At 43.9% G+C, this 23,592-nt stretch overlaps 1 protein-coding gene across 1 annotated transcript in view; it reads right to left on the bottom strand.

Annotated features, from left to right (window-relative positions):
* LOC128902607 (neuronal acetylcholine receptor subunit alpha-7-like) overlaps positions 1-22,936 on the bottom strand; it is a 62,940-nt gene extending 40,004 nt beyond the window's left edge. Inside the window, exons 1-2 of the mRNA XM_054185895.1 lie at positions 22,837-22,936; positions 6,162-6,301 (exon numbers count right to left, since the gene is read on the bottom strand). Of these exons, the coding sequence (XP_054041870.1) occupies positions 6,162-6,301; positions 22,837-22,915 (219 nt within the window). The 5' untranslated portion in view covers positions 22,916-22,936. The remainder of the gene's footprint in view (positions 1-6,161; positions 6,302-22,836) is intronic.
* Between the last annotated feature and the right edge of the window lie 656 nt (positions 22,937-23,592).

Consider the following 23,592-nt stretch of genomic DNA (forward strand, 5'->3'; position numbering starts at 1 on the left):
GACAAAATAAGAAGTGAATTCTTGTTCCAGATACCCCTGGATGTGGTCTACACTTGCTTGGGCTGGCTGGGCTTAGCAGGGCCTGACAGTGTTCTCTGGGAGAGATCACCAGCCAAATGCCCTGCTGATCTACCAGGAGTGACCGGCTTCTGCCAGGGAAGGATGGCAGGCAGCGTCCATGAAAAAGTGACCCTAAGAAACACGTGAGACAGCTCAGAATGAAGCTATCCTTACACATAGAGAACACAGCAAACTGAACTAAGCCCTGCTGCTAAACAGGGGTTATAACTGTCCCCTTTTCTGCTCATTTGTTTCCTGGATGCAAGAGGTCTGTCTTGGCCGTAGTTGTGAATTAATATAATTTTGGAAAAAGTCCTAACCCTAATGACAAGCAGTCATAGAATCATAGAATTGTCTAGGTTGGAAGGGACCTTTCAGATCATCTAGTCCAACCATCAACCTAACACCGACAAAACCCATCACTAAACCATATCACTAAGCACTACGTCTACCCATCTCTTAAATACCTCCAAGGATGGCAATTCCGCCACTTCCGTGGGAAGCCTGTTCCAATGCTTGATATTTCTCTCAGTATAATTTTTTTTTTCCTAATATCTAATCTAAACCTCCCCTGGTGCAACTTGAGGCCATTTCCTCTTGTCCTATCACCTGTTAATTGGGAGAAAGGACCAACCACCACCTCGCTACCACAACTGTGACATCACAGAACGTTTTCTTCATGGATTTGAGTATGATGGCTGGCTTTGAGCACTAAAAACCACACAGATCCTGTGCAGGGAAATACATGCTTGGAGGAGCAGAAAGCCTAATCCACATTTGTCATGCTTTGAAATTTTCTTTGAATGGATGTGAGAAGAGGAAGTGAGATTTTAAGCAAAGTACTTGTCACTACTACTTGTCAAACCACAGGGACCTCAGAGCTGTCTTTCCTGTCTAAGTAGCAAAGTGAATCTAGATTGTCATAAATGCTGTTCTTAGCAGGCTGGCTGCAGAAGGTGAATTTAAATGTCATTACATTATAATACAGTTTGTGTAGGAAACAGACTTACGGAGGCATGTCATGAAACCTGTTTCAGGTAGAAGTGCATTAGATGTGATGCCAGGTCTTGGCAAGGGTAGAGAGTGAGTTTCTGTGAGTATCAGTGGTAGACCCCTTCTTCCTTCCATGTGACAATAAAACAGGAGACTTGCTTTTATCTTCTTTACATTGTTTTGTCCCGAAGGGAAACCAGTCCAGGGTCCACCATGTAACATTCGTTGCAGTGACTACTTGAAAGCATGCCAGTGAGTCTAGCAGTATTGATATGTGACTTGACACACCACACTCCCCTGAGTGTGGAGTCCTTGTTCACTGCACAGGGAGCAAGGTGCAAGAATTCCCCTCAGGCTGTGACCTTGCCTAGCACCCTGCTCTGTTATGGTAACGGACACACAAGTCCTCAGAAAGAGCAGCTTTGCACTTTGTTAGTGCATACACTATTGCCAAGGCTGTGATGCTGTCTATCACCTTCCATGATTGAGAAGCAACTGCACACCAGTTGTTTTGTCTTGTGCCAAGCGACTGGGTGACAGTAGAAGGCGACTCTCTTCTAAGAGTTACAGAGGCACCCATTTGCCGACCTGACACTCTCCAGAGAGGTGTGCTGCTTATTGGAAAGTTGTGTCAGAGATGTCACCAATAGACCACCAAGCCTTGTACAGGCCACAGACTGTTATTAGCTGCTGTTGTTTCACGTGCAAACTAGTGATACCACCAGAAGCAGCCTGAGGAGTATCAAGAAGGATTACAGAACCCTAGGAGCAGTGGTAAAGGACTGTGGAGCACAGGTGGTTGTTTCATCATCCCTCCCAGTCAAAGGGAAGGGGTTTAAAAGGGTCAAATCTCGTGAATCAACAAATGGTTACAGGACTTGGTGCCACAGGCAAGAGTTCAGCTACTTAGACCACTTTGAGAAACAAGGTCTACTGTGGGCTGATGGAATCCATCTCTCAGAGAACGAGAAGAACATCCTACTCCTACCAATATGATACCAGTGCTAGCAATCGATGCCCAGAGCCTGGAGAAAGTTCACAAGTCAGCAAGAGAGCATCTGCAGTGCAGCACAAAGGAATTCTAGTCACTCCAGCCAGTAAGTCAGCGTCAGCAGGGACCCAACTTAAATGTCTCCATGCCAATGCACGTAGCATGAGGAACAAGAGGAGTCAGAGATGTGCGCCTGTTTGCAGGGTTATGATCTCATTGCCATCATGGAAACATGGTGGAATGGCCCCTACAACAGGAGTGTTGGAATGGAAAGATACAGGCTCTTTAGGAAAGACAGGCAGGGAAAACAAGGAGGGGGTGTCACCCTCTATGCCAATGACCAGCTGGAGTGCATGGAGCTCTTCCTGGGGGCGGATGAGGAGCAGACTGACAGCTTCTGTGTCAGGATCAAAGGGAGGGCAGGGACAGGTGATGTGAAAGTGGGGATCTGTAACAGGCTACCTGACCAGGAAGACCGAGTAGATGAGGTCCTCCATAGACAGATAGAAGCAGCGTCATGTTCACAGGCCCTGGTCCTCATGGGGGACTTCAACCATCCCGATATCTGTTGGAGGGACAACACAGCAGGGCACAAGCAATCCAGGAGGTTTCTGGAATGAATTAATGATAACTTCCTTCTCCAAGTGATAGAGGACCCAACAAGGAGAGGTGCTATGCTTGACCTTGTTCTCACAAACAAGGAGGGGAATGTGAAGCTCAAGGGTAGCCTTGGCTGCAGTAACCATGAAATGGTAGAGTTCAAGATCCTTAGGGCAGTGAGGAGGCGCATGGAAAGCTCCCTACCCTGGACTTCAGGAGAGCAGACTTTGGAGTCTTCAGGGATCTGCTTGGCAGAGTACCATGGGATAAAGCCTCAGAGGGAAGAGGGCTCAAGAAAGCAGGTTAATATTCAAGGACAACATCCTCCAAGTTCAGGAATGAAGCATCCCCAAAAAAATTTTTTCAGTCAGGTAAAAACACCAGGAGGCCTGCATAGAGGAACAAACTCAAACAGAAAATGGTAGCCTACAGACAGTGAAAGCAAGGACAGGTAGCCTGGGATGAATTTGTCTGAGCAGCGAGGGATCAGGTTAGGAAACCTAAAGCCCAGATAGAACTAAATCTCACTAGGGACGTCAAAGGCAATAAGAAAAGTTTCTATAGGTATGTCAGTGATAAACAGAAGGCTAGGGAAAACATGGTCCCCCACCAGAAGGAAACAGGGGGCCTGATTACAGGGGATATGGAGAAGGCTGAGGTACTCAGTGACTTTTTTGCCTCAGTCTTCACCGGCAAGGGCTCTAACCACACCATCCAAGTTGCAGAAGGCAAAGGCAGGGACTGGGAGAATGAGGTACTGCCCTCTGGAGGAGAAGGTCAGGTTTGAGACCATCTAAGGAACCTGAAGGTGCACAAATCCTGATGAGATGCATAACCCCCATTTTTCAAGAGGGGAAAAACGGAAGACCCAGGGAACTGCAGGCCAGTCTCACCTCTGTGCCTAGCAAGATCAGGAAGAAGATCCGCCTGGGAACTATACTAAGGCACATGGAAAATAAGGAGGTTGTCAGTGACACCCAACGTGGCTTCACTGAAGGCAAATTGTGTCTGACAAATTTGGTCACCTTCTACAATAGGGTTACAGCATTGGTGGATAAGTGAGGAGCAACTGATATCATCTACCTGGACTTGTGCAAAGCATTTCACACTGTCCCGTATGACATCCTTGCCTCTAAACTGGAGAGATATGGATTTGACAGATGGACCACTCAGTTGATAAGGAATTGGCTGGATGGCTGCACTCACAAAGTTGCGGTCAATGGCTCCATGTCCAAGTGGTGCCCAGTGATGAGTGGCGTTCCTCAGGGATCGGTACAACATCTTTGTCAGCAACATGGACCAGTGGGATTAAATGCACCCTCAGCAAGTTTGCTGATGACACCGAGCTGTGTGGTGTGGTTGACACGCTGTAGGGAAGGGATGATATCCAGAGGGTCCCAGACAGGCTTGAGAGATGCAAAACTCATCAAGTTCAATAAGGCCAAGTACAAGGTCCTGCACGTGAGTCAAGGCAATCCCAAGCACAAATACAGAATGGGTGGAGAATGGGTTGAGAGCAGCCCTGAGGAGAAGGACTTGGGGGTGCTGGTGGATGAGAAGCTCAACAGGAGCCAGCAATGTGCACTCACAGCCCAGAAGGCCAACCATATCTTGGACTACATCAAAAGAAGCATGGCCAGCAGGTCGAAGGAGGTGGTTCTGCCCCTCTACTCTGTTCTTGTGAGACCTCACCTGGAGTATTGTGTCCAGCTCTGGGGCCCCCAACATAAGAAGGACATGGACCTGTTGGATAGAGTCCAGAGGAGGGCCATGAAGACGATCAGAGGGCTGGAGCATCTCTCCTGTGAAAACAGGCTGAGTTGGGGTTTTTCATCCTGGAGAAGAGAAGGCTCCGAGAAGACCTTACAGCAGCTTTACAGTACTTAAAGGAGGCCTATAGGAGGGATGGGGAGGGACTTTTTACAAGGGCACGTAGTGATAGAATGAGGGGTAATGGCTTCAAACTGAAAGAGGGTAGAATTAGATTAGGTATGAAGAAGAAATTTTTTCCTGTGAGGGTGGTGAGACACTGGAACAGGTTGCCCAGGGAAGCTGTGGATGCCCCATCCCTGGAAGTGTGTAAGTCCCAGTTTGATGTGGCTTTGAGTAGTGGAAGGGTCCCTGCCCATGGCAGGGAGGTTGGAACTAGGTGATCTTTAGGTTCCTTTCAACGCAAACCATTCTATGATTCTATAATTCCTATTGTGGACAATCAAAAGGGAAGACTATAATTAAATGTGTTGTAACAGACACTGACATAATATAAAACACTTAAAGAAATGTTGATTTCCTGAAATGGTTGGTTTCACACATGAATGTGAAATCCAACTGAAAAAAGTTTTTATGTAACTTGTCATGACTAACTGACTTTGAAAATGTACTATCATAGCCCTAAGGCTAAAATGTCCCCTTTACAACCCACAACCTTCAAATTACTGCAAGAAAATACTGTTTCAAAAAGAAGGGCTGGAGCAGGCTGCTGCCTGCCTCCAGATGCACCACAGCTGTCTGGACTTGACACTTGTACAGCATGATGCTGGGGGGCTAGACTTTCAGGGTCCTGCTTACCCTTCAAGGGAGAGCACCCGGTGCACTATGCATTTTCAGAAAGATTGTGAGAGCTTTAAAAAGTTTAAATATTTGAGGCTTCTGTCAAATTGGTTTGCAACTGCACAAAGGTTTGCAGCTTTTTCTCTCTCTCTCTCTCTAGTCCTTATTCTCTCCATGATAGTGGTATGGTATTGAAAACCAGCCCATAATACTGACTATGGAAAGGGTAGGATGAGGAAAGGAGCACTAACATGTTCAGCTGTCTGCTGTGTTAACAGGATGAAGATGCTCAAAATTGTTCTTCTGGCTTGTTTTTTCCATGTAGATGAAAGGAGTTCCCTCTATATATCATGGTTTATCACACAGAATCCTCTTCATAATGAAAAAAAAAGGGATTTGGATCAGTATGTTAAAATTTTCCATGAGTCAAATCTCCAACTCTGAAAAAGCATGTTGCAGTCAAGACAATTAGAGGGCCGTGCTTCCAGCTTTTGATTTTATATATTTCTAACTTCAACTCAGGGCAGGGCCCTTCAACTGCACTGTATGGTAAAGACATGATGGGAGATGAGGCCAATACAGTTATAATGTCTAATGAAAAAGTGTAAATTCAGTGATGGTCACTTTGAAAGCTGCACATGGTCTTCAGTTATTGCATCCTGCAAAGCTCTGAGCAGAACCTACCGTTAATAATTTGTAGTAACACATGGCTTCTATAAATTAGAACTACATAATTAATCTCCTTGCAGCTCATGTTGTATCAGAGATGGATGTGCTTTTAGGAGGTTATTAGCACCTCCAAAGTGTCAAAGCATGTACTCCAGCATTTAGGGAGGATGCTTTGCCAAAGACAGTCTGCTTTCATCTCTGATAGCCTGATTAAGAGGAAAAGTATGGTCCCTATACAACAGATCAGATTTGTTATGCTGAATGGGTGCTGTAAAGAACAGAACAGCAAGTAACTTACCACGTCAATTATCTGCAGCAAAGAAAGCTGGAGCTCGACTACAAGGGGTTCGGAGTCATTCACTACTGGTCGCTCAAGACGATTGTAGTTTCTGAGCAGTTCTCTGTACAAGCGCCTCTGGCTTTCCCCCTGCTGAGAGACTAGAAGAAAAGAAAGAAGGCATCTGTCATTTGGGCTGGTCACACTGTGCCCATTGTTTGTCCGTTTTGTTGAAAACCCCCTCTTAACTAGCTTTGTAATTTGAAAGCTGTTCCCAAAATAATCTCCAAAATTCTGCATGTGGGTGTGACAGACAGCGCATATCTGCATATGTGATTGATGAGCTCTTAAAATAATAATAAAAAAATACTAACACTCTAACTCATTACTAACATTCAGAAACTACTGAACAGCCTTTGGGGCTCTGAGTAAATATCCCCCTCCCTTGGTGCCCCTCCTGCTGGTGGTCAGTGGAGATTTAGTTGCAAAACCACCAGGCAGCTTCCTGTAAGGCAGTCAGAGTGCTTTTATTTGGTTGTTCTTATTTCCTGGAGACTGGCTGCTGTAAGCCAGCACTGGTATTACTTGGACATTGTGCGTGTTTACCCAGCATAATTATCAGCTATTATTATTTCTTGGAGATGATGTATCATCTTTTCTATGCTCAGGCAACAGTAACAAGCCTTCTTCATACCCTGTTCAGTTTTGTGCGGCAGTCTTTCCAGGTTTTGGGTTATTTTCCTTGACTTTTTTCCTTCTGATGGCAGCACACTTTGTTAACATCTAATGAGGTAGTGGTATGAAAGCTAGAGTACTTGACAGGTACGTAAAATGATATTGAATTTTTGGTATTATATGCTTAACTCAGCTTCCACTAGGAATACCCTCAACACAGAAGCTGTCATGCAAACACATGACCATGTTAAAGATGATTATCAGAATTTCAGTCTATGCTTAAATTGCAAGATTCCCTTGTTCCCCAGCTTTGGACAGGGTTTGTAGAGCATCCATCTAATCTGTGTGACCATGTTTCCTTGCCTTAACAACCATGGATGAGGCAGGATGGTAATGATGGCTTGGGTGTCTTCCCACGGGAAGGTAAACATTTTGATGGAACACACCTCCCAGCTGCTTGAGTTGCTTGGGTCCCCCCAAACAGTGTTGGTGACCTCGCCAGTGTCAACCTGAGCTCTACCTAAGAACTGCATCTAACAGAAGGTCATGGGATGCAGGTTCCCTGAGGCCAAACCAGTCCTGTCAGCATGAGTGCGTATTCCCTGAACTGTAGAAATCCAGTCCCTGACAGATAGTCTGCACTCTAAATTATTATTACTTTGGACTGAAGTATTTTTTATCCACTGTAGCTCTTTCTTTGTTTCTGTGCATGAGTTTTTTTAACTCTTGGGCAGAGCTCTGGACATGAAGATCAGGACTCCTCTCACAGTGGTTATGATGAATATCTTTTTGACAATGCAAAAAAAACCCATAAGAAAGAGTTCTGCCTTCCCCAGACTCTTACTATGCTCAGCAAACCTCGTAATCCTGGAACGAGCTGCTCTCTAACACAGCAGCCATGCCTTTTAAAGGAAATAATAAATTTAGTTTATAAACAGTTTATAAGTCTGTTTAATTAGTGTTGTCTTCAGTTTTCCTAATACTAAAGGGAACTTTCTAACTTCCCAGTATGGCAGTGCTTGGTGAACAAGGAGGAAAAGTACATTTGTTTATTTTCGTAAGTTACACCAACACTTAGGCTTCATGTGCCCTCTCTACTCTTGCATAATACATTACATGATCATGAGGATCCAGAGGAGCAGATACTGTAGGCACTGCTCCAATAGCCCTGGCTGACATGTCAGTATTGGATGCTGTGTTTTGCCCATCAACAAAGACAAGTTCTGGCCACAGTGTCTCTCCTTTACCTGCTTAAGTAAGCTTCCCTGCGAGGTAGTGATTTAGGTTCTCTGTTATAGCCTTAGTACTTGCTTTCCAGTGCCTCAGCAGACCCTGACTCTCTTGTAAGATCCTTCTGTGGAAAAGAAACCACTGCAAAACACTATACATTGTTCTATGGACAGAGGCTCTGTGTTTTGAGCAAATTTGCTGTCCTTTCATTCACCTCCCCGTGCCCCCCATCATGCTCCTGTGCTTTAGGGAAGAAATGACTGCCTGCACTATTGCTCTCATCTTGAGTACTTATGTAATATTTGCCTTTAACCTTCCTTTTAAACTGTCTGCCTCAGCTTTTACAAAGGAAAAGTGCCCTTCACCATTCTCTGGAAGTTGGCTGGGCTGCTATGGTGCCCTGGTACCATTGCTGTCGTGGTGCATTAAAACAGCTCCCCCCCTCCTTGGCCCAAGGGAGGTCTGACTTGGCGAGATCTGAGCATTAGCCTTTGCTGTGTGCTTCAGGAAGTTGTATTTGTAGTATATGCCCCAACCATGCTGAAGCCAGGCCCCTTTCCCTGTTAAACTTAATAAGCTGAACTACCTCAATACTGCAATTTTGCACCTGGTTTTCCATCCTTTGTTCAACTATCCCCTCTGTAATGTGATCCTATTACTTTGTGACCTCTTGTATCTGAAATTTTTAACATAGCCTTAGCTGATCTATTCTCAGCCTGGTGAGCTGACATTAGTGACAACCTATTTGTGTGGGGCATGGTTTCGTTTACAAAATTACATAGATTCAGAAGCAGTGGAGCCTTTGGGGTGTCCTGGCAAATAGCCATGGCAGCTGTTGGTACAACGAAGACCTGGGTAGTCTAATCACACTGACATCTCTCTGCTACAACTACTTTGGAGAAGAAACTGAGGTGGGTGACAAGGCAGACTTGTATTTTCATAGACTTTTCCTTTAAAATGTAATCTTCAAATATTTAATGTTTCATACTCCAGAGAGATTTCTGCTTTTTTCCCCTCTAATGCTTTGCTAATGCATTGTGACACTACATCTCTCTGTGCTAAATGGAGTGTTTGCTAGTGATGGGGAAGCCTGCATCTCTCAGGAGCAAGGGTACACTAAGCTTTACCACTGCCTACCCCTCAGTCACAGAAATCTAACCAAAATCAGTGGCACTATTTTGTCCTTTAAACTAGGCTGGAAGATGGGTGTCAATATTTAAGGTTGCCAGGTCAGTCTCCCAAAAGCAATGCCAGACTTACTTACTTTGTTACAGGAAAGTACAAGTAACTGGCAAAGGGCATGATGCTTTCTAGATAAAGGATCTTTGACGAACAGCGAGACTTTTATGTCCCACTGCCTCATACAATGTCTCCTTAATTTCTGAATTATATTTGAAGGAGTAGGAAAACATATAATCTCATTAAAATTTGAGGGAAGAGAAGTGTATGATGTTTAGCTCAAGTTCAGCAATACTTTTGACATCACCGAGAACATCCTCATAGACATTTGTCTATACCTAACAGGCTAGATAAGTGAACAGTGAGGTGGATTAAAGAGTGATTGAACTGTCAGGCTCAGAGATTTGTAGTCAGCAGCACAAAATCCAGCTGAAGGCCAGCCAGTGGTGGAGTACTCCAGGTGTGGATACTGGATCCAATGCTTTTAACACCCTTAATGAATGATGGGACAGAGTGCACCCTCAGCAAGTTTTCAGATGGTACAAGTCTGGGAGCAGTGAGACAAAAGCACATGGTTTTGCTGCCATTCAGAAGGATCACAAAAAATGAAGAAATGGCTGAACAGGAACTGCATGAAGTTCAATGAAAGGAAGTGCAAAGTCTTGAACCTGAGGAGGAGTAACCCCAGGCACCAGGATAGGCTGGGGGTCCATTGGCTGGAGAGCAGGTTGGCAGAAAAGCACTGGGGGGCCTTATAGATACCAAGCTGACCACAAGCCAGCAGCCCAGCCTTGCAGCAAAAGCCACCAACATCCTGAGCTGCATCAGGCGGAGCCTCACCACTAAGTCAAGACAGGTGATCCTTCCTCTCTACTCAGCACTGGTGAGACATACCTGGACTGCTGGGTTCCATTCTGGCCTCCTCAGTACAAAGGAGACATGGAATTACCAGACCAAGGACTAGATTGTCGCTCAAGATTTACACTCTGAATAATCTGAAATGGTTCCCTAAACTGATCCTGAAGTTTGGAGGCCACAGGCCAATGAGTACCCTGGTGGTTTTGTGAAGAGCTCCATGGACTCTTCATGACATTCGTGGACTGCATTCAACTCTTAAATACCTCTCTGAATCTCCTCCCATACTTCTGTACGTGCAAAGAAGTCTGCAAGAACTCCACTGATTGATCAACACAACCTATAAACTGCTATAAACCTATAAACCAAGAGATACCAATCTCTTGGGAATACATGCTGTAGTTGAATTTCATCTTTCTTTCTAGGATGGAATTGCTGAGAATTGCACAGCAAGGTAACCTGCTTAGGAGCTATTTCTCTATTGCAGAATGCTACCACCTTCTCTAACAGGAGATACAAGAAAATATGCGTTCCTCTAAATGCATTACTGTGCAACCAGGGAACTCCCCAGGTAGGGTGGTGCTGTCTGGTATCCTCTGTGCTGGATCAGGAAGTCCTATGATGTGAAGGGAGAACCTGTAGCAAGAAAACAGAAGACGGAAGCTTCCCTATGAGCTTATTTCTGAAATGTATCTAAAAAGCTGCCCTTTGCCTCCTTTGTTCCACTACAACATGCTTGCCTTGAATTATTTCAACAGGAAATAAAGCAAGCCATCTTGCGTTAGCTTGCAGTCTGAGGTTCTGAGTCTTTCCTTCCACACACATAGTCTGCACGTGAGATATCATCCTCTTTATTAAATGTAGACATGTTGCAATGTCCCAAACAGGTTAGGACTGAAACATGGGACAAATGTATACTAAAAACAATTTGCAGAGAACTCCTCAGAGCAAGCCTAGAAACAAGTTAATAACTGCATCCATATATTTAGACAAAGTGTGGATTCATAGCTAGAGGGAGAGAGACACCTCTGATGAGGCTTGCACAGATGGTGTCTCATGCTGACTGTGAGCCTTCATGGTATCTATAAAGGGGTTTAAATTCTCTGAGACACTGCAATTAAATTAGATCAAGCTGCTACTGGCTGATGTCATCTCCAGCTCAGCAGCTCTGCCTACCCAAGCTCAAGCTCAGTCCGAATTCCTCATGTCCTATTGCCAGTGATACAAGAAGAGCTGCCTCAATTGGCCTGCATGTTTATGGTGACATAAGAGATGCCGATCTTGGCGTAACTCAGATATCTGCTCTGGCTGGAAAGCTAAGTATAAAACAAATACCCCAATTCTCTGGATAGGAAAAAAAAAGGAAAGAGAAAAATAAATAAATAACTATGAAAAAGAAAAAGAAAAAGAAAAAGAAAAAGATAATGCTGTATACAATTTCACGGGTTGCAACGGTTTGTTCCTTTACAATTTTACTTGACCTGTTGAGGAGACATAGCGCTCTAGGCATACAGCTGCAGGCTGACAACAAACCTTTTCCACCTTCTCTGTCCGGGTGGGATCCTCTGGGCATGGATTGCCTCTTCCATGCTTGAGTGTCATCCCATCATCCCCACAGTGACACCATAATACCCCTTGTTTCTTCTGTAGGTTTTGGTTCAGATGTGGGGAAGTGTTGGGGCTGGAAGCTGTTCAACGTTGTCTGGTAGGAACGGCTGTCAAAATTGTGGCTAGCTCTGGCCAGACTACCAGACTATCCATATGCCATCCCCAGGAAAGCCAGACGCTCCCTCCTTTCCTAAGAGCTGTGCTGTCATGTCTGGTCTTGACTGGTCAATCCTCCTGCTCTGCCTTTTGCTCCCAGAGCTACAAGGCTTTAGTGGCATAAAGAATTGGAATGGCAACAGCACTTACAAAAATGTGGCACGTTCTAATGCCTTGGTAGCTATAAAAAAGCCACTCACCTTATTTTGTATATTATGCAGATTTCTAAGAATGTATAGCATGTCACTGCCATATGCCACTTAATCCCCAGAGACGCAGATGTGTCCCATCTGCTTTTGTTCTTATGTACAGCATTGTTGCTTTTATCTGTGGCTGTAAATGCGTTATTTCTTTCAATGTCCTTTGACTTAAAATGCATGCCATAACACCTTCAGGGAAGAGTACTTGCATAATACACAATGGAATCACGTCAGCTGCCTCAACCCTGTGTGAGTCCCTGTGTGTGTGTTTGCATGTTGTGTATTTGAATACCTCTCTCATTTAAAACCTCTTTTTAATCTACTTCCCTTCTGGGTAATCTTTGACTCTAATCTTTGGCTCTCACTATGCAAATTGTTTCTGCATCTTACACACAAAACTCATTAGAATGCGAGAAATGCCATGTTTTCCTAGGCAAAAAGGACCTAATCTTCCTGATACTGGTCATTTCTCTTTTTTTCATAGCAGATAAAGAGCTCCCAGCAGAGATGGGTATTAAAGGGTATGCTAGGAAACATTTCATCTCAAAGACTTTACGCATATGACAACATGCTAAGAAGAGAATATAGGCCATTACATAACGAAAGGATAGGATTATATTTTTGTTCCTGCTGGCTTGGTGTAGATGTTTCAAAGCCTGAGATATGTGTGTAAGGTGGAGACACACATTAAGATATTAACAGTGGGATACCTCTCAAATGTATGATAGTTATCATCTAAACTGCCTCATTGCTCCGGGTCAGAAACATAACTGGCTATAGGCACAAAGGGAAAAATACTGGATTTTTAGAGTAATGCTAGATTGCATTAGCTCCATGCAATATAACTCTAATTACTACAATTCTAGATGTGAAGGGAGCACAAGAGGAGGGATTGGAGCAGTGGTGAAGAGGGGGACTCCCCTTACTAGATGTTACAGAGAGTTGTGGCTGTCTGAAGGTGGCTCTTGCCAGCCATCCTGGGATTTGTGGGGAGGAGCAGTAATGGAAGCCAATGGAAAGAAACAAAATCATATGACAAAAGTGAGATACCAGTGATATGGTCATCACTGTACTGGAGTGAGCCTCTGGACTCCCTACTCCCACAGGCTTGCAGAGCAGCTTGTCACATCCTTTCACCTCTACATGTTTCACCACCAAAACCAGTAAACCAAGGGAAAGCCCTTCTTTGGAAGGCACTATGAACTTCATTAATCAAGTATTGTCAATGAAATAGCCGTGGCAATCTGCACAGCATTCACAGACATCTCTGAAAAACATCACAGGGAATCTGCACCTCTCCATCAGCACCAACCCAGGCACATGCGGAGAGCTGAGCTCTGGGAAAGCCACAGCTGAACAGACAGGTGTGATAATGATTTCAGTGGAAACAGGCATGTCTGCTTAAGGCTGAGAAGACGATAGGCAGGAAGAGTTTTATTTCCTTAAACCCAATGCAGATAATAGCAGTGATAGAGACTGCAATGAAACCTTTACTGTGCAACGCAGTTCTTCAGACTCTACTTCCCACCCTGAAAATATTAAAAACTGATTAGAAAGAAGCCCACACCAGGGTCAGCAGGACCCCGGAAGAGGAGGTTAACCTCTTCTTATGTTAACCAGGTTAAGCAGAAGGTTAACCAGGAAGAGAAAGATAAGTCATTTGTCCCCAAGACATGAAGAGAGCAAAGGTAAAAAACAAACTTAGTTCTCCCAAGCGTTATTCCTCAGTCACAGACATGGCTTTACTAGGCAAAGAAAGCTTGTTCCTTTTTTCATACTTCAGAGGTGAAGGTGGAATCTTGCCTCAAAACCATTGCCTCAGTGTGTTGTTACCGAAGCAGCAGTGATATTGTTTAAATTCTCTGGTGAATGTAGAGGCTAGGTTGGAGTAGAAATGTTGCAGACAGTAATATTGTGGAAACAAACCACCCAGTGTTGCCAAAGATATTGCAGTGATTCTTTCTTCTTCTTCTGCAGTGCTGGTCAGTGGCAATGTTTATGATCCCTGAGATGGCTAGTTTCTTTAATAATGAACTTTTGCCTTGCCAGATGTACTTGCATAGCAATGGTAGGCAGCAAAGTAACCGAGGATGCAATAGGTACAGCTCATAATGGCTCCTCCTACCTTCCCACATCACTCAAACCTCAGCTGTTGCCTACAAGCAAAGTGAGAGCTGCACTGGCTGCAAGGTACAGGCAAAGCACAAATGTCCAAAGTGAACATGGATCTGGGAATGCAAGGAAAGTGGCAAGCTTGTCTTTCCAGTATTAGAAACTCAAGCACTGGGTGATGTGACACATGTTATTTGAGCCCTGTTAAAGGGATGTGGGCTATCCAGACAGAAATTTTGACTGTGTCTTGAATGGCTGCTTATTTGTCCTTTTCAGTGCTTAGTACCTGAACTGGGAAAAATGAAGATAAGTTTTCACAAGTCTGAAATATTTTCCCACTTGGGAAGAAAAACTTACATAAAACAGCTATGGATCAGACCCAGCCCTGTTTTAAGCAGCTCTACTGAGCTTTTGCTAGGCCAGACTAGACTTGCTGCCTGTCTGTGTGAAAGATTCTGTGCTGCTAGCTGGCTGGTGATAGTTCGCAGGTTTTGGCAGCAGAATTGGCTGCTATGAAGGGATTAGAGGTTTTGGCAGCAGAATTGGCTGCTATCAAGGGATTTTTTTCTAAGGGAAAGAAGTTTGAGGCTTTGGTGGTCCAGGCCTTCAAAGACAACGGGAGCTGTAAATAGAGGCATGAAAATTCTCAGCAGGGAATCAGAATTTATTTCACAATGAAGACAAAAGCTGTTTCTAATACTGTCTTGATGAGGTAAACGACTGGCTGTGAGCAAATTAAATTTGCGACCAATCAAAGAAAGTCTGTGGAGATCTGACCTGAAACACCCGAATTTGTAAGTGCTTTGTTTTGACTGATTCAACCCAAATTTGCTTATGTGCACAAAAAATGGATAAGCATGGTCTGTATCCTGAAGTCTACAGCTGTTTTTTTCTGAACTCTGAACGTCACAAGGTAACAGCAATAGTGAGCATTGGTTATCCTTGATCTGTTTGTTTTCAGAATGCCAGTTGTCGTCTTTCCCAGGCCTTGAGTCCTGGTTTTGTTGGGATCAGTGGGGATATGAAATATGTGGCTCTCCTTGCTGCACCCTGCCAGCCAAACTCGCATTGGCTGAGTCACTGGTCCTGACTAAGGGCAGAAATGAAGCACAGTGAAAATGAAGCACTTCCAGACAATGATGATCTGTGGAGCATCATTTTGTCTTAACTTGAGACTGTCAATTTAAAGCTTTACTAACTTCAATCTAATGCTTCTGAATTATGGCAGTGCAAACAAAATAAAATTAAAACAAGATTGGTGCGCCACATGTCCAGGTGGAGTCTGACTGTCTTCTTGCCATACAGTAGCACTGCCTGCAGATGCGGGACGCTTGGTCTCTGAGAGAGACCAAAACTAGTCTGAAAAGCAGAAAGTGACCCCGTGCTGTCTGGTCTGCCCTCTCCTGCTCCCCAGCATACAGACATCCTGAGTGTGATAGAGCATTTTGACCCAAAGGGGAAATGATTGGCCCACTAGGGAAGAGGACTCCTATGAAGAAAGATGTCTCCTTTCCCTACCCACAGACCTGTTTCCATTCAATCTATCCTTTTTCTATCATCCTGCCCTCTCTTTGTCATTGTCAGTTAACATGTAATTAGTTCTGATGATGGCAGAAGTGCTGATGTGCTTCAGCTGAGATACCAATCCAACAAATTTGAATTATAAAGTAAGGGGAAACGCGGGACGCTAATATCTTTGGAGACTACACTAGAAGGCTTAGACCCTGAACAAAACACTGCTGCAGAGATTATGCTGCAAGGACAGCTGTTTGGCCATATTAGAAAGCCAAGTTTTTTGCATAGAGCTCTCGAAGCTGTGCAATCGGCTTATATGAACTGTGTGTGAAGCCTGAACAAGAATGGGTCTAATTCAAAGTTGTTGCTCATTTGCCACTTGAAACAGTGACAACTACAAACCATCAAACAACTATTTATTTTATTTTTTATCTCCTCTTTCTATTGTTATAGCTGCTCAAGCTAGATCACAGAATCACAGAATCACAGAAACTTCAGAGTTGGAAGGGACCTCTAGAGATCATCTAGTCCAACTCCCCTGCTAGAGCAGGATTGCCTAGAGCACATCCCTCAGGGCTGCATCCAGGCGGGTCTTGAAAATCTCCAGAGAAGGGGACTCCACAACCTCCCTGCGCAGCCTGTTCCAGTGCTCTGTCACCCTCACTGTAAAGAATTTTTTCCGTGTATTTGAATGGAATTTCCTATGTTCTAACTTGTGCCCGTTGCCCTTTGTCCTGTCACTGGGAAACAATGAATATCAAATATCAGCTTGCTGATGGCTTTTCTAAAATGACACAACATTCAAGGGATTGTACTCGGTCACGACCTGCTCTGCCACTTTGCAGACTCAAGATGAGGAAGTTCTTCAAAAACAGCACAAGATGGCTAAGAATTACGGAATGCATTTTCTGCATCATTATATGACCTCCTACTTTTGTTTCTTTTCCCCCAAATCTACTGACTTAGGGGTGATGAAAACACTAAGCAGCAGCCTCCTCTACAGCCAGCCTATATTCAACACCAGTTAGACCCACTGCATGACACATAGTTAGCTCTGTGCTAATAAACCCTCCCCAGGGCAGCACAAGGCATACACTGACCCGTTGGCGTGAGTAGAGTGGAGGCCACAGAGATAACGGGCTGCTGGAGCACAGCATGTCTGATGAGAGGTGGAGAGACATGTCTTTGGTGAGCTTGGGGATGAGAGAGCAAGGGGGAGCTCTTTTGGCTGCCTTCAGCTGCCATGAGGAAGGACTCCGATGAAGGATCCAGGGTGGTGCACAGGGACAGCACTAATCAGATAGAAGTTGCATCACAGGGCATTGTCAGAGTGTCAGGGGAGCCTTTATTTTTTTTTCTGAAGGGTACTCACCATAGGGGAGACCACCATCCTTGGGGATCTTCCCAGCTTGACTGCCCACGAAGCAACCCAATAGAGCTGTAGAGCTGTCCTTGGTCTGAGAAGAGGGGTTGGATTAGAAACCTCTGGAGGTCCCTTCCAGCCAAGTTAATCTATCAGTCTATGAATCTGTACAGATCACATCCTCTCTCACCTCAGCTGCCACAGACATACGTTTTTCAATTTATAATTTAATTTTCTCTCTTGGCAAAGTAGAGATCTAAGTGACCAGAGATTCTTTACCATGTAGCTACTGCTGAGCTCCAGGGAACACAGCGTACACTCTTGTCAGCCCAGTCTGCAAACTGGCTTTAGGCTACTTGAGTCCTCAGTGTGAAATGAGATCTCCTCAAGTCTACCCCTTCCCTGTAGGTCCTTCTTCTGTCCAAATTTATGTTGCATTAAGTACAGAAATGAGTACTGTGACTTTCTTTGCTGTGTTCTGGAAGGCAGTAAGTACTGAAGTTATCAGTTTCAGGAAGGTCATAAGGATTGCAGACATCCGTTTCAGCACTCTGGTAACCTCAGCTTCTCCAACTGAGCAAAGCCAATTGATAGCAAGGCAGGACATAGTCACCTGCACCTGACATGCATAAGTACTCATACTGACTACAAGTTCTCTTTCCATTGAAATTTACTGACTTAATTGCAAACCCCAACTGGGAAGACTCTTATTTCCAAACACATCATCTAGTTTTAGTCTCAGCCTTGTTATCAGCTGCTTTGTTCAATGCAGAAAATACTTGATAAGCAAAACTTTTTCTTCAAGCCATATTTGCTCAGGAGTGTGTCCCAAAAAAAGCAATAAACTCCTGTCTACCTTTCTCATTCCCATGAATGCTACTGTTTGCTAGTGCTAGCCCTACCTATCTGAGGCAGATTTGCTCTGTTCCTTAATTAGCTTATGAAGGATAACTAGGCAGTAGGCATTCTCGAATAACCATGTCAGGAATGATGCAAAGGGTTTTGATCTACTTTAATCACAACATAGAGCCGGAGAGACTTTGTATCTCCCTCCTTGCTTGTGACATACAAATGAAATTCTGCTCTAACCATTTGTTCAGGACATACAGTGAAATTGAATGGTATTTGGGTACATGCATTCCCTTGAAAATCACAGCCATCATGTTCAGATGGCAATATTACCTGTTTTGTGACTGATGTAACCCATTCTTAGACTCTGGAGTTACTTTGTCATGCAGGTATGAGAAGGGATGCTTCTGTTCACTGTTCCCACTGTTCCCACAGAGACATAAAATACCTCTTTCGCTGTTTGTAAAAGTTTACAGTTGCTGAAAAAAATCATCCAATATGTTACCGCCATCACTAACTCATGTTGTCCTCTACGTATCTTAGGAGAACAAAGCAGAGGGAGAAAAAAGATCTGGAGCCATCTGTAGGACATGAATCCTGTGCCTGGAATGGGAATTTCTGCTCTGATACCATCAGAAGGCCCCCTATACTGGAGAAAGGCTGAAAGCTCACAAGGCACCATCTGGCATCATCCCAAAAACCTGATGGATGCTACTTTCTTCAGCACTGTGTCTGCTTCTGGATGTCTCCCTACATGTAGAGCGCTACCCCAACGGCTGCATATTACAATAGGTGCTAGGGATGTCAGGGCCCAGGTGCCTGTTTTGGACCTTCCCACTTTTTCTAGTGAGATCTGAGGGGAGTTAACACAGGAAGATTTATCTCAGATCACTATCGGCAAACGCGCATGGAAATACCTCCAGCTTTCCTGTAGTCTGGCAACTTCTTACAAGCTTGGTCCAGCTCCACAGTGGCAGCTGTGCCTATGATAATGCAGAGCAGCCTTAGAGCTGTGCCAGTGAAAGCACACAGAAGATTAGTGACGCACATGAAGTTCATTGAACTGAAAAGTCAGTCTCAAGAGGCAAGCATGTTACAGTAGCACACAGTAACTCACAGGAAATAATCGCAGAGATTTGCCTAGGACTCTGCCTGCCTGTCTTAAATGTGTTGACACGTGTTTCTGCACTACTGTTCTTGATCACAGAGCAGAGAGACAGGTATAAACAGACATGTGCTATGACAAGTACATTCAATCCCATTTGACTCCATGCGTATGTGATGCTTTAGCATGTGCTCAGCACCCAGAGTCACCAGACTCTGGTGTCCATGCTTCCAGATGTTATAGTAATGGTAAGGATCTGGCAGTAATTTTACATCTCTGCAAGATGCACGTGCAGCATCTTTTTAGGCAATATGGAAGAAAAGACCCAGAAGCAAAGGTCTTCCTCATATCTTTTCTATTTTAAACTTGCATCAGCTGTATTTTTATCTTTGTGTATCACTCAGTGGGGTGATACAATGCAGAGCATCAACATAGAGAATGTGGGGAACTGAGGTGAATGCGACTTTCAGGCCTCAAATTAAAAGTATGAAAGATTCTAAATGATCTGACTTTATCAGCTGGTTCTAGTCTAGTAACATTTATGAGATCTAAAGGTGGAGCTCCTTCACCAGCCACTTAAATTACCAGTTACATTACATTGTACCCTCTTAAGGCGCAGGACTTCTCAATCTATTCAACACTACCTCTTTGGAGTAAATCAGTTTGATTAACACAGCTCACTGTCCTACTCAGCTGACGCATGAAGTTTAGACTCCATATATACATATTTAAGTGCCAACCTTGGTTCTTACTGCTATACAGATCTCTAAACGCATGTCACCTCAGTCTAACTACCTCACTTGAGAGAAATTGTAGCTTGGCAGCAGAATCTGGCCTTTTGAGACTGTTTGCCCATGCTACTGCTGCTGCAGAAACAGCACCTGCTTGCATGGAAGTGAACCAATAACAGTATCTTTGTGAGGATTTTCTCCTAGAGATCACCAGTTGTGTTCCGATGTGATCACTAAAGCTCATTTGAATCAGCAAAGCTGTGAGAAAGCATGAAATGAGTGTAGCACAGGAATTCAATTCTGTGTTGTAAGTGAGCCAAAGAAAACCTGCTTTGTATCACCAGGTGCAAAGGCTGAGTTACTACTTTATAATTTACATCTTTTAGCTGGTTAGCATCCCCTGCCATAGGATTTGTCCCATACTGCTGAGCACTTAACATTCCCACTAGACCACAGAGGAGCATCTCCGTCCTCAGTTTACTTTTGTCTTTGTTGGGCTTTTCAAAGCCCTGTGGCCAGAGTACGACTGTGGTGTCAGGCTGCACTAAGAAAAGAAACTAAGAGGTCTGACTCTGCTCCGTGTGGTATGTGTGGCACTTTAGTCACCTCACTTCAAAAAAAAAAAAACAACAAAAAAACACTTAAAAGCACAGTAATTAGAATGCATAGGTTGACTAGCCAAATGTGTGTTTAACTTCCCTGGATGTTCAAACCCAGCAGGTGCCCGTGCACTGAGATGAAGGTAACGCTCCTCAGAGGGGCTAGATGCCCATGTGGCTGCTCAGGAGGAGAACTCCCTTGTAGGGTCATCTGCACCCTGGCTCTCAGACTCTGCCATGCTCAGAGAAAGGAGCAGGAGTGGGTCTGATCCCTCCCTTTCTACCCTGGAGCAGGGTTCTCGAGTCCCTCCACTTGAGGTTGTTACGTAGCTGCTGGGACTCACAGGGTCCTTCCATCCTCTGGGTGCTCCTTCAAGGATTACGCCTGGCCTGGAAGGGATGTCTGGCTCTGAGAGATTTCATCTGGAATTCAGGAAGGCTGAGAACCAGTTTCCAGATTGTCCTTGGGGCCCATGTCCCAGGAAAGCATCACTAGCTCCAGGCTCTTCAGGAAGGGGGGACGCAATGACCTAACATGAATGATATGTCTACCAGGGCTCATTGCAATAGTGCAAGAAAAGTCAAGTGGAAGCAAAAATTTGTGGAAAGGAGTGGAAAAAATTACCAAATTCTTCATGTTTTGTTTTGGTTTTTACCTAGTCCTTGTCACAACTTTCCTCTCAAACAGCCCTGCAGGAGTTTTTCAGTAGTTGAGAAATTTTATGAATTCTGTTGAAACAACTCAACACTATGTGAGAGTGATGTTAGCTATGACGGACTTGCTGTGACTTCCATGTGGGTGCACTGAGGAATCCTGGGGGAGTTCATTTGGAGCTTACTGTTAAAAGACTCTACTACTAGTAATATGCTAAGATCATCTCGACTTTTTTTCCCTTCTGCGCCAACTGCACAATTCGCGGGGCTTTTCTTATTATTTTTTTCCTCCCCATTTTCTTTAAAAAGAAAAAAAAAACTATCCACAAAGCAGAGGTGAAATACAGATCACCTTAATCAGAGGTTAATCTTATTCTGCTTTAGCAGTTATCTGTAAAAGCGTATACTTGTAAACTGCTGGTAAAAGCACCTAATAAAAAATCCTCTGAATTATTTATAAAAGCAGTTTGTGTCTTCATGTGCTGCTTAGAGAAGCTAAGCATCCCCGTTGATAAATCAGTGATTACTCAGTATTTAAAAGGCAGTATTTACGTGAAACACAACTGCTCAAAATGGGACTGCACACAAAGTGAGTTATATCACAACCAGCTGCCATCACTTGCCTGTTAGTTCAGTGAAGTAGCACAGAAATGTCTTACAAAGAAAGCAAGATTCTTAATTTAGCAAGGTGGGGAAACCCAATACCCAGCTACAATACCATTGCTACATTAGGCAGCTGAAATGTGGAGCTGTAATAATGAAATACCTGGATATTTTGCAGATTCTGATAAACTAATGAGGAATTACCTGTGTGGCATGAATATATGCACAGAGTGCAACACTGCATATATGTAAGTTTCCCATGCCCCTGCACTTCTGAAATATACAGACCACTTTCTCTGCTTTAAAAAAACAATCCTCCTTTCTCTCCCTATGTATAAATCATGAGTAACATGACACGGTCCCTCACACCTGGAATACCCAGTTTTAGAATTTATAGTTGTTGCAGGCATGTATGTTTCAGCTGTTAGGAAGCAATAAAAGCACATCTTGTGTAGAATCCTGAACATCTGCCAGGACTGTGGCTATTTCAACATCCTTTCTCATTTAAAAATGCTTTATTGTTAGCCTTGCAATCCTCCATGTTTTGGAAGAATCACTCAGTTCCTACTTTTGTTTGTAACATGCTAAAACTTCACAAGTTAACTTGGTCACAGGTGACACTCTAGACTACAGGAACCCATTATTATTTTTTATAAATGTTTCCAACTTACACCCATCATGGCCTGGAAGGATTCTTTTTAAACATACTAAAAGTTAGAAGAGAAAAACAAACCAGAAATAGTAAATTTATGCATTTATGCAGCTACAAATATATATATATATGATGCATAGAAAGTAAATAGTTGAGAATTTTCTTCTGGTCATTTTTCTTTGTTGAACAACAACATTTCACCCTCACACCGACAGGGTTCTCACAGCCATCCTGTCCAGCCTGGAGTTATAATTTCCCATTCCCAAAAAAACATGGATAGGTTAGTTTTTACAGGAAAGCAAGAACATACTCCTTTTTTAAACACAATCATATCAATTAATTTCTAAAAGTGAAAATGACTCGTTTAAAAAAAAAAAATCCCACACCTTTTCCTTTCTTAAAAGAAGTTGTACAGAACTGGAAAATCCATAAACTTATTCAAACTGATTACAAAACTCATTGGGACCAGCAGTGGACTCTAACAAAGTTTAAATTACAAGCAGATAGAAGTCCTTCTGAAAATACAATTGGGGTAGGACGTGACTAATGTTTAGAAAAAATAAAAGAAAAACAAACAAACAAAAAACTGGACAACGACAGACAAGCTTACCTTTAAAGAAAGACAGGAACAAGTATGCCCAGAGACATAGTCCAGAATAAACAAATCCCAAGTACCTTTCTGTGAGCATTGTCAAAATAAGCTGGCTATCTGGCTTCCTGAGCAGAGGGTGAAAGAGGATGGAGTCTTGGAGACAGCCTGCGATGACTGATGGATTTGGCAATTACAGTAATAAGGCATCAAACCAGCTTCCCACCAGGAGAGAGAAGTTCATTTGCTCATGTGCTTCTCGAGCCCCCAGGAGCCAAATCGGCTCAGTGCTGGGTCAGTAAATCCAAACACAAAGGGGCTGGTTACTTTGCTTGGGACTCAGATTCCCAGGCACTCTGAGCCTTTTCTCGGTCAGGAGCAAATGCTAGCAATCCCCGCACACAGCTGTGTGTGTATGGCAAGGAGGGGGAGCATGCTGCCCGGGAGATGCTCACCACATCCCCACAGATTGTACCTAACTCGAGACCGCACGTCTGCAGCACTTCCAGTGCTTGCACTCGGGTGCCTCTAGAGCTGTTTCGCAGCAAAATGAGTTTGTGTCCCTCTGCTCTCTCTCAGCAGCCTGTGTAACTTGCAGCAAGCACCTGTGGCACGGTCCCTCTGCCATACACCTGCCCTTTCTCCTGGCAGAGGTGGCAGGAGAGATTCAATAGTGCAGAAGCCGGAGAAGATGAAACTAGCCAGCCTCCTGTCCTTTTTGACGCACTTGTTCCTGTAATCACTTCTACCACAGGCAGGGAACTGCCCTGAGTGCCC

This window comes from Rissa tridactyla, chromosome Z, assembly GCF_028500815.1.
Source record: "Rissa tridactyla isolate bRisTri1 chromosome Z, bRisTri1.patW.cur.20221130, whole genome shotgun sequence".
Lineage (NCBI taxonomy): Eukaryota > Metazoa > Chordata > Aves > Charadriiformes > Laridae > Rissa > Rissa tridactyla.